The 11,421-nt window shown below is 49.2% G+C and overlaps 1 protein-coding gene across 1 annotated transcript; it reads left to right on the top strand.

Moving 5' to 3' along the window:
* Positions 1–11,421, top strand: KRT79 (keratin 79). The gene is made up of 9 exons (XM_059682966.1): positions 1–566; positions 2,436–2,656; positions 3,985–4,045; positions 4,169–4,264; positions 8,426–8,590; positions 8,764–8,889; positions 9,522–9,742; positions 10,416–10,450; positions 10,721–11,421. Exons 1-9 carry the CDS (start codon positions 90–92, stop codon positions 10,921–10,923), a joined length of 1,605 nt encoding a protein of 534 aa, XP_059538949.1. The 5' UTR covers positions 1–89; the 3' UTR covers positions 10,924–11,421.

Here is an 11,421-nt window from a genome sequence, read left to right as displayed (position 1 = left end):
TGGGAAAAGATAAAAAGCGCATCAGTGGCCCAGCAGCTCATCACACTCCCTCCCAGCTCTCAGCCTGCGCTCTAGCCCCTCTGACAGCCATGAGGTCCTCGATGGCTCGGCGGACGTACACCACCAAAGGGGGCTTCAGCTCCAACTCTGCCAGTGGAGGGGGTGGGCCCAGGGCCCACACCAGCTTCAGCTCTGTCACCATGTCCCGGAGCAGTGGCAGTGGTGGTGGGGCCCGCTGTGGCACTAGCACAGGCGGCTTTGGCAGCCGGAGCCTCTATAACTTGGGGGGCAGCAAGAGCATCTCTGTCAGTATGGCTGGAGGGGCCTCCTCAGGGCGGGCCCTAGGCGGCTTCGGCCATGGCAGCGGGGCTTTCATGGGCCTGGGGGTTGGAAGGCAGACATTTGGGCCTGTCTGTCCTCCTGGTGGCATCCAGGAGGTCACTGTCAACCAGAGCCTGCTGACCCCACTCCATGTGGAGATTGATCCGGAGATCCAGCGGGTGCGCACTCAGGAGCGGGAGCAGATCAAGACCCTCAACAACAAGTTCGCCTCCTTCATCGACAAGGTGGGCCAACGTGGAAGGAGGCAGGGAGGGTCCTGCAGTAGCGACAGGGCCTCTGAGAGGGGTGGGCTGGATGGAGGCTGCTGCAGCCCCTGTGCATTTGGGTGGGGTCGATGGGATGACTTTTGGAGCTCTTCCAGCCTGAGCCTGGGATGTCCAGACCTGGATGGCTGGAGGCAATCTTCAGGTCTTTACTGGAATTGCTCAGGTGAATCTCGGGTCTACTCATGCAGCCTATTGGCCAAGCCCACCCTGACAGCTGCGGCCTTTCCTGTGGTCATAGTTACTCTATTACACAGCAGCCTTAGCTCACAATTACATAGCGGATTGCCCTCATTGCTCCTCTTAACAAGGTGGCCCTTATTGCCTTTTGTCATTTGACAGCTAGGAAATTGACTCAAGTGAAAATTACCCAAGAAGCCCCACCTGTTCCCTATTCTCTCAGTCTTGGTGGAGGCCTAAGGACAAAGATGTAGTCAGACACAATGCGGGGAGGGTGTGTGTCCTAGGGGAAGGCCTCCTTTTGTTTCTCCAGACTCCATAACCTGGGGCATGGAGTCTGATCTATCCTAGGCTGGAAGTGTCCTGACTCCCTCCGTAGCATCCAGGTGGACTGGGAGGCTCTTGTCCTGTTCGCTGGCATTTCCAGGTCTGTTTTGCTGGCCATGTCTATCTCTACCCTGAGCCTCCAGGTCCATGATGGGGAAAATCCTGGTGGATGACTGTACCTGGGTTCAGTGATTTGTGGGTTCCCCAAGGACATTCATGTCCCTTTCTCATGCGATACCCACAGTGTCCCATGAGGAATCACAATAGGTAACATTGTGTCCATTATTAAGAAGAGAAAACAGGTTTAGAGAGGTCATGTAATTTTCCCAGGATCATACAGCTACCTGGAGGCAGAGCTTGGCACTAAGAGGGCTCCTTATTGCTTATGGCTAGTGCACCTGCTGCGTGGTGTGCCTGAGCCACATGACTGTGGGCCTGGGGTGCTGTGGGGGTGGGACCTGGAGAGACTGGATAGAAGAGGGTGAAGCAAGCCATTCCGCCCACCCTCCTCACCTTCCGCCCTAGTGGCTTTTGGTTCTTCTATAGGACTGTCCCAGAGGCTAAATAAGCAAAAACCCCTTTCAGGCTCTCAGAATCATGGCCTGGGAGCTGGGGGCCCGAGAGGTTGTCTGTGTCTGGTGTCTGGGAAGCCTAGCTCTGCAGAGAACCCCCCTGGGGCCTGTTAAATCCTTGCCATGAGCCCCCTTCTGAGTCTTTAGAGATAGGGCTGGGCATTGCTATTTACAATTTTTTTTTAAAAAAGTCTGATTTACAGAAAAGTTGCAGGAAGAGTACAACATACTCTTTTATACTCTCAGCCAGATTCATCAATTAAAATTTTTTTGTCACATTTGTTTTCTCTCTCTTTTTTAATGTGTATGTATATATATATATAATCATAATTATATGCATATATAGTTATCTATATATTATGTATATAAACACACACATATATATGCATTTGCATTTTTAACAGTTGATTTTGATGTAGAATTGGGTTCAAGAACATTGATCTAGTCCAGTTCACCCGGGACAAATGAGGAAGGGAAGCCCAGAGAGGAGTGACTTGACTGTCACTAACTAGTAAATGACTGAGCTGGGGCTTGTGTGCTTATTAACTCTTTAGAGCCCTTGTCATCAGGGCCACCTTTTCCAGCAAAGACCGTTCCCTCAGGAACTCCTCCCTTCAGCAAGGCGTAGGCCTGCACTGCCCCTGTGATGTCCTGGTTGTGGACGGACGGTCGGTGGTGAGGAGCCCCATTCTCAGTCCCTCCTGGGGAAAGGGGACGGCGACAACCCACCGCTCTTCTTGCTCTGGCTCAGGTGCGTTTCCTGGAGCAGCAGAATAAGGTGTTGGAGACCAAGTGGGCGCTGCTGCAGGAGCAGGGCCAGAACTTGGGCGTCACCAGAAACAACCTGGAGCCCCTGTTTGAGGCCTACCTGGGCAGCCTGCGCAGGCAGCTGGACAACCTCCAGGGCGAGCGGGGCAGGCTGGACTTAGAGTTGAGGAACGTGCAGGATCTCGTCGAGGACTTCAAGAACAAGTGAGGAGGGCTGGGCAGGCTGGGGCTGTGCGGGGAGGGGCGGGGGCCCTTGGAAATCTCCGCAGAGAGAGCTGTCTCATCTGCAGGGTCCTGGGACCCACATGGGAGATGCACAGACAGAGCTGCTTCCCTCGACCGGACCCATAGCCTCCTGGAGAATTGTCACACTTGTCAATAATTTTGAAAAGTCTTTATTATATGGTGGGGAGAACAGTGTAATGAACTTATATGTTCTCATTCTCCAGCTTTAATAATTATCAACAGCCAATCTTGCTTCATCTGTATCTCTACTTACTCTCTTTCCTTCCTTATTGTCTTAAGCAAATCCAAGCCATCATGTAATTTAATTCACAAAAATTTTTTACTGGATATGTTCATATAGTTCATCTTCATAACTTGACTTAACAAACATAAGCACAATGCCATAATCACACCTAAAACCTTTAAAACAGTAATTCCTCAACCTCATCAAGTAGTGAGTCAATTTTGATTTTCTAATTATTCCATTACAGTAATAGCATTTAAAAATACAGTTTGTTTGAATCAAGATCCAAATAAGGCTCACATCGTATGAATGGTTGATATGTATATTTATAATTTTAAGGCATACTTTTTCATAATTTTCCCAGCAACTTGACCTGAGTTGTTGGAAACCTTAAAGTGTCAGCAAAAGCAGTTGGAGAGAAGCTAGTTGTTTGAAATGCCATCCTATTGACACATCACCACCTGTTCCTATAAAGCCTCCTAGGGCAGTGGTTCTCAACCTTCCTAATGCTGCGACCCTTTAATACAGTTCCTTATGTTGTGGTGACCCCCAACCATAAAATTATTTTCGTTGCTACTTCATAACTGTAATTTTGCTACTGTTATGAATCGTAATGTAAATATCTGATATGCAGGATGTATTTTTGTTGCTACAAATTGAACATAATTAAAGTATAGTGATTAATCACAAAAAAATATGTAATTATATATGTGTTTTCTGATGGTCTTAGGCGACCCCTGTGAAAGGGTCGTTCGACCCGCAAAGGGGTCGTGACCCACAGGTTGAGAACCGCTGTCCTAAGGGCTCTGATCCAAAGAGATGGCTTCTCTTAACTGGTGTAGTATTGCACAAATTCTGTGCCATTTCCTCAAAAGACGCAGGGAGGAATATTTAAAGTCTGCACCCCAAGTTTCTTCACCGGTTGGCTGCATTACCAAACTGCTTCCCAAAGGTGTTCTTGGCCAGTATGGGACCCTTCAAGGCTTCCTTAAAGCCAAGAAGGTCCAGTACCTTAAAAGGCACATCAGGGGTGAGCCTGGCCTGAATCTTTTCTGTGTAACAGGTATGAAGATGAAATCAACAAGCGCACTGCTGCCGAGAATGAGTTTGTGGTGCTCAAGAAGGTGAGTAGGGTGACAGGGAGTGGGGGAGGGTGGTCCTTTGGCTGCCAGACGGCTGGGCTGACTCTGAGAGAGGCCTGAGGCTAAGGGCTGAGCCATCTGCCCTGCTCTCTCCCTCATCCCCAGGATGTGGATGCTGCGTACATGGGCCGGATGGATCTACACAGCAAAGTGGGCACCTTGACCGAGGAGCTTGACTTCCTGAATCATCTCTATGAAATGGTGAGGTGGCCAGTGGACAGGGATCATTACATACAGCACGGGGGATCCCTCCAGAGGACTGATCTGAATTCACCAGTGCCATTTAGTTGATAGAAGATAAACCTGGACCTTTGATTAATACTAGCTTCCATTTATTAAGTGCTTAAATGGGCCAGGCACTGGGCCAAGCGCTCAGCAACTCTACAAGTATTATTGTATAGTCAGGGACACTGAGGTTCAGAGCAACTTGCTCATGGTCACATAACTAGAGGCATTGCTGGAGTTAAAATCTACTTCTCTAACTTCAAACTCTGACTCTTGCTGCTGTGTTATACTGTGTTCCCCCTTTTGCCCAGTTTGTAATAGAGCAAGGGATGAAGGAGTAGAGATGGACAGAGCTGAGATGGGGACTGATATTCCAGGTTGGAGCAGGAGATGAGGTGTGGGTGGTGAGGTTCCAGGAAACAAGGGGGATTGGAAGACTTGGTGAGAGGGTTGAACTTAACATGAGTCCCTATGCAGGGACCTCAGGGTAAGCCTCCCACTCATTTTAAAGCACTTTCTCTAATTTCTCAATGGGGATCTTCTACATATATTTATTTTGGGCCAGGCATTTCCATTTCTGAACAAATTTATTAGAAAGCTGACTTGAATCTTCTTCCTATGGCTTCTGCTCTTGATAGACCCTGATTCTGCCCCCTGGGCTGCACATATCCAATTATCTTCCATGTGACATATGTCTTTCATATGACAAACATTTAGAGGTCAGGATGATTAGGGGATTGGAATCTGTGGTATGTGCAGAAGTTTAGGAAACAAGATTCTGAATCCAGAATTCAGAAAACAGAAGGGTGGGAGGGAGGCTACAGATACAGAGTTCTATTTATGCAACCTAATATTGTACTAGCTTATGTGTTATTTTAAAAACCATCTCACCATGTTTGTTCCTTAAAATCCTCCTGGATTTTTTTCCACATCAATGCTTTCAGGGGAGACAGGCATCCACTGTCCTCCAGATTCCTGTATTGGGGAAGTTGAATTTTTGAAACTGAATGCAAGAGCATTTTCTTGTGAAATGTTATTGAAGTTTCATACCATTGTTGCAGGTCATTGTGGGCACTTTGAAACTGGATTCTCCTCTCCATGTATTGGAGATGCTCAATTGGATATATTCGTGATGCATCAGCTTTGGCTTATCTGCAGATTTGATAAACTTTCAGTTTAGTTAGTTGATAATATTTCAGTGTAAATCATTGATAATCGCATTAAGGCAGACAGAGTGAGAATAGAGTCCTAGTCCAAGGACTAGACTAGATCTTCAGTGGTGCCTTCCTAGTAGGCAGACCTCGCACCATTAACCAGTAATTTGTGGTTTAAATGGCCGAACTACTTTAATTAATTAATTACTTTTTTTTTTTTTGGCTCAGCTACTTTAAAATCTAGTTAGTATGTCATCATTTGGCCCACATTTTTTCTGTCTTATTTTTAAGAATGCCAGAATAAAAAAGAATTTCCAAAGAGAGAAAAATGTGCCTTCCAAAAAAACACACACAAAGAAATGGCTTGGTCAAACAATGTTCATGGCAGTCCTTTAGAAGCTTAGTAATACAATACTGGAAAAAAATCCATTCATTTTGACTTTTCTTTAGGGAAGTATTGCTGGCTCCTAGTCTCTCACACACATTTTATAATTTAGACTAGAGGTTCACAAGAGATAGATATCAAGTTTAACTTGGAGAAGTTAAAATTTCTCCCTTTTAATTTTTTTCTCCAATTGCTGTTCAGTTTGGGTGTGTTTTGTTTCCCTGTCTTCTAATTCACTAATTTGGTCCTCCGATTCTCCTAGTCTACTATTGAAACTTTCAATGGTGTTTTTTATTGCAGCTATATCATTCTTCATTTCTTCTTGGTTCTTATATAATTTATTGATTTTTTCATCTGTTTCTTCTTGCTTCTTGCATAAGTTGTTGATTTTTTCCTCCATTTGGTTTATGCACTCTAGGACCCTTAATCTGAATTCTTTTTCTGTCATGTTGCATGCCGCTGTATCACTTAGCTGCTTTTCTGGTGAGTCCTCCTTTTCTTTCCTTTGGGGGTTTCTTTGTCTACCCATGTTTGATCGTACCGCCATATCTAGATGTTGAGTCATTCAGTGGCTGCTCCTTGGGTGGCAGTGGCTCCTCGGGCCGGGGTTGCTCCTCAGGCGGTTGTGGTAGCAGCTGCTCCTCAGTTGGTAGCAGCTCCTCTGGTGGGTGCTGTTCACAGTTGTGGTGGCTCTTCTGGCTGGTGGGGGGAGGCTTCACATACAGCTGCTGTTCCTCAGACAGAGGGTGTGGTGATCAGGAGGCTACTATTCCTTCAAAATTTCTCCCTTTTGAACATGAGACACTTGCTGTGTCTGGGGCTCTGGATTCTGGAACCTTTCCTGCTGTCCCTAGTTCTCCAGGATCGCGGGGGGTGTGCATCCTCTTGGCAATCCCCATGGCCTCCTAGGATATGCTCCTCTGATGTGGACCCTTGAGATCCCCAACAAGGCCAAGGCTTCTCATATTCTCTGTATTTGTCTTGAGTTTCCATTTCGTCTAAAGCAGCAGTTGCCAACTGGTGGTCCATGAGGTCCAAAAGGTTGGTGACTGCTATTCTAAAACATCCTGCTCTGTCCAATTTGATGACTGTTCCTCCTGATGGAAAAAAACAAATGACATAGCTGTTGAGTTGTTGGCTTTGTCTGGGTCTTCTGCCTCTCTTGTTCTTTCCTAAAACTTATCTATCAGCCCCTGTTCACTGGCTTCAGCATTTCCCTGGCTCATCTTTGGCTCTGTTTCTCTGTTCAATATCTCTACGTGACCAGTCTGGATGGAGCTTGTTGGGAATGTTCTGTGCCATCATGCTGATTTCTTAGGTGCCTCCCAGTTCTTCCTTACTGGGAACATTGATGGTCATTCATTGCTTGGGGCTTCCTCATTTCCTCTCTTAGGTTCTTATCTCTTTCAGATCAATGGTTCCCACCCCTCTCTTCTCTGAATGTGTAGCAATCGGCTTCCCTACTCTCTAAGGCACATGTCTGGCATACCCAGCGTTCCCTCCTTTGCTATTTCTTGTCTATCTGACACATTTACTGAGTACCTTCCACAGGACAATAGAGGGACAAAGTCACTGTCTTTGATGGGCCTGGATTATCATGTGATGAGTCATCACAGTGACTCATCACATGGTGCATGGAGCAAGCTGTGGCTGACCCTTCCTGGGGGACTAGAGGAGCTTCACAGCAGATGGCATTTGAGTTGGATTTTAAAGGAAGGGTGAGACTTTCAAAGGAGGAACAAGAAGAGCTGCCAGCCAGGGCCCCAGCCTGTGTAGTGACATGGGGGCACCAAAGAGCACGATGTGTCTGGGGAGCAGCTGGTGGGTTGGGCATTGAGTGTGTTAGAGAATAAGGTGAAGAGGTGGACAGGGAAGGTGAGCTAGGGGCCAAGCTGGTGTCACTTCCTGTCCAAGTCCCTCATTGCCTATCTGCAGCTCCTTTTGGGGTGGTGACTGGGGAGGGCTGGAGGAGGGGGCGTGGTAGGTAAGAATGAAGGCCAGAGCAGTCATTCCCTTTTTGCTTCGTGGGCAAATCAACTGTGATTGCCACTGTGGCACTTGGTAATAGATTTTATAGTCTGTTTTTCACAGCCAGATCTTAGGGAAATCTGGAGGTCCAACCACCAATTCCTGGCGTGTCTTACCGGGCAGGAAAGGAGCCTCATGGCCTCCCCTGGCCTGGGAGCATCCCTGTGGGTTCCAGGCCTTGTTCCAGTGCCATCACTTTGGCCTCATCTTACTCTCCACCCACTCTTTCCTTCAGGGTCCCTGGTGTCTAAGAAGGCACATGCCTTTTAATCCACAAGGCTCTTTCCCCTCTACTTGCATTGGCCCCATTTCTTTGGAAAGCCTGAGCTTTCTGTCCCATAATTCTAACAAGACCACCCTCATTTACTCATGGAAACCTACAAATCCACAAAGAGAAATATGTTGTTTATTAAAATTAGAGCCCCATTTCACAGCTGGAGAGACTGAGGCTGTTCTTGCAGTTGCAGTTTCCTTCTTGAGTATAGCCTGGCCTGATGTCACCTGGACCCCTGTCTTTCATCCTTTAGTTGTTTCCTGGGGGCCTGGTGGCAGCTAATTTTGTTTCTGTAGGAACTGAGCCAAGTGCAGACCAACGTTTCTGACACCAATGTCATCCTCTCCATGGACAATAACCGTAAACTTGACCTGGACAGCATCATCGCTGAGGTGAAGGCCCAGTATGAGCTGATTGCCCAGAGGAGCAGGGCTGAGGCTGAGGCCTGGTACCAGACCCAGGTGAGGAGAATGGCTGGCTTAAGTATGTGAGCTGGGACTGGACCTTATTCCATTGGGAGAGGCCTGGGCCACTGGGCTCCTTGTAGGCCTGGGGTCAGACACCTCCAGCTGTGAGGGTGGGCCATTGGGTCTGGAGCTTTCTGACAGCTCACTGCCACTTCTTTGGCTTCTAGTATGAGGAGTTGCGGGTGACGGCTGGGAAGCATGGGGACAATCTGCGGGACACCAAGAATGAAATTGCTGAGCTCTCCCGCACTGTCCAGAGGCTGCAGAGTGAGGCAGATGCAGCCAAGAAGCAGGTAAACCTCTGGTTGGGGGCCTGAGGGCCTGGCTCAGGTGTTGGTGGAGGTGGAGGGGCCTTCTGCCTGTCATTCTGAGGTATGAGATCTGCTCTTCTCCTGGTGGACTGGACACAAATGCAGGACCATCAAGATCAACACACCCCTTTTATGAGGGAGGAAACTGAGGCCCAGAGGCAGAAAGGGATTATCCACCATCACAGCATATTAGTGGTAGAGCAGGTGGGATGACCTCCTCCAAGGAGATTGACCCCATCTCCAGGAGATCAGAGCAGAGGCTCAGGGTTCAAGGGTCCAGGTCATAGCTGCTGAGTCCATCTAGGGTGTGGCTGAAAAGTTTGGGCTCCTCCCTAGAACAGAGTGAAGCATCTGGTTATTGGTGAAGTTGTATTAGTTATTTTATCTCTTTTGGGGCACTAAGCTGAGCTGCAGCAGGAGGGACTTTCCTACTGGTGTTACATGATCCTGCTTGTATAATAGCATCTCATCTTTCAGATGAATATTTCTGATTTCCTTCTTTTCCAGTTGTTGTGGTGGGAGCAGGTGGGGGATGGGGATGCCTGGCTTAAGGGCAGAGAGATGGGTATGATAACCTTGAAGGATGTTCTCAACACCTCTCATTCCCTGGGCAGTGCCAGCAACTGCAGACTGCCATTGCGGACGCAGAGCAGCGTGGGGGTTTGGCATTAAAGGATGCTCAGAAGAAGCTTGGGGACCTGGACTCAGCCCTGCACCAGGCCAAGGAAGACCTGGCCCGGTTGCTGCGTGACTACCAGGCCCTCATGAATGTCAAGCTGGCCCTGGACGTGGAGATCGCCACCTACCGCAAGCTGCTGGAGAGCGAGGAGAGCAGGTGGTGACCCCTCCTGCCTGATTCTGAGGGCTTCCCAGCCCTGCCCTGTTGGGGGTGGGGAGTTGGGGGTTAGGTGGCTGTGTAGTTGGCTCTGGTGGGGGGCAGGTAGATAAGGGAGGAACCAGGGAGCTCCCAACTCATCACCTGAGGGAGACACTCCACTTGTGTTTGCTGCCTCTGCTGCGCATCCCCTTGGTTGGTACAACCCTCGGTCATCCTTCTGGTAGTTGGTAGGCTAAGAGGAGTGAGGCTTCTTCTTCCAACACCAGATTCTATCACCAGTGGAAGCTTTGAAAAAGATCCATCATCTCTGTCCTCGGGGAAGGCCTGAGATGAAGACAGTCACTTTAACCAGAAACTGGGCAGCTCTGTTTGGGCTTTGTCTTCCCTTCCTCAGAGCGGGGTGCTGACCCTGTCCTGCATGGGGAGGGATGGGAGGGCGGCGATGTGTCTGCTGGGCTCTGCTTCTCTGCGGTACTGGCTTTAGCACCTGCGGAAGGGCCCCAGGTCCAGCATGGCCACATGCACACTCTTCTTGTGTCTCCTGGTCTTGGTTCCCGAGAGTTGGCCACCTGAATCGAACCACTGTAAAGGCAGAGAGAGGGAGGGAGAGGGCTTTTGCTCAGGCTCCTGGAACTGCTGACCCTTTTCCTGGCCTTTCTGTTTCCCCCAGGATGTCTGGAGAATGTCCCAGTGCTGTCAGCATTTGTGAGTATTTTGCTGCCCTGCCCCAGGCCGGCCCCTGTCCTCTGCTCAGTCCACTCAATCTGTCCTTGGCCAAAAACACACATCCCCTCCATTTGAGCTCCTGGATACAGGTTCAATGGGTCCCCAGAAAATGAACTTCCTGCCCCAGCTCTCCATCCATTTCCTAGGGCTTCACTGCCTGATTTCGTCCTGTCCCTCACTGATTTCTGAAAGTCCCTGGCCCTCTCTCAGCATGGCTGCCCTTCCTCATCTAAATCCTTTGCTTTGCAGCGGTGACTGGCAACTCTACCACTGTGTGCGGAGGTGGTGCAGCCGGCTTTGGGGGTGGCATCTCCCTGGGTGGGAGTGGAGGTGTCAGCAAGGGTGGCTTCAGCACCAATGTGGGCTATGGCACCAAGGGAGGACCCGTTTCTGGGGGCACCTCCATCCTGCGGAAGACCACCACAGTCAAGACGTCTAGCCGGAGGTATTAGCTGCTGAGCCTTGCAAGCTGGGCCCTGTAGACCTCTCCCCACCCCACTCGCCCACCTCTGCTGCTCTCCCCACCCGCCTCCTTAGGAGTGGGAACAGCCCCAGGACCACAGACCCAGTGTATTTGCATGTCACACTTTGCCTGTGATCTGCATTTTGGGAAGGGCTCAACTCTACCCAGGTTTCTCCTTTGTTCTGCGATGGGATAGGAGGGGAGGTTAAGGCCACCAGCTTGAGTGATGTGTTTGGGTGATTTGGAGTGACCATTTGACCACTGAGAGGAGACTGGATTTCCCAGGCCATCTTGCTTTCCACACCTCTGCTCATCTGGTCTGAGCTTAGGACAGGCTAGAGGAGGAGGAAGGGAAGCCAGGAGTGGTCCCCAAATACCCTTTAACCTCCCCAGTCTCCCACCAGACCCACCTACTCCCTGAATCTACCCACAGCCCCCTTCACTGTCTGTGCCTGTGATGTAGCTCAATAAATGGCAACTGCAGCTA

Source organism: Myotis daubentonii, chromosome 2 (genome assembly GCF_963259705.1).
Source record: "Myotis daubentonii chromosome 2, mMyoDau2.1, whole genome shotgun sequence".
Lineage (NCBI taxonomy): Eukaryota > Metazoa > Chordata > Mammalia > Chiroptera > Vespertilionidae > Myotis > Myotis daubentonii.
The sequence above is the reverse complement of the archived record's forward strand: the minus strand, read 5'-3'. Positions and strand labels throughout refer to the sequence as shown.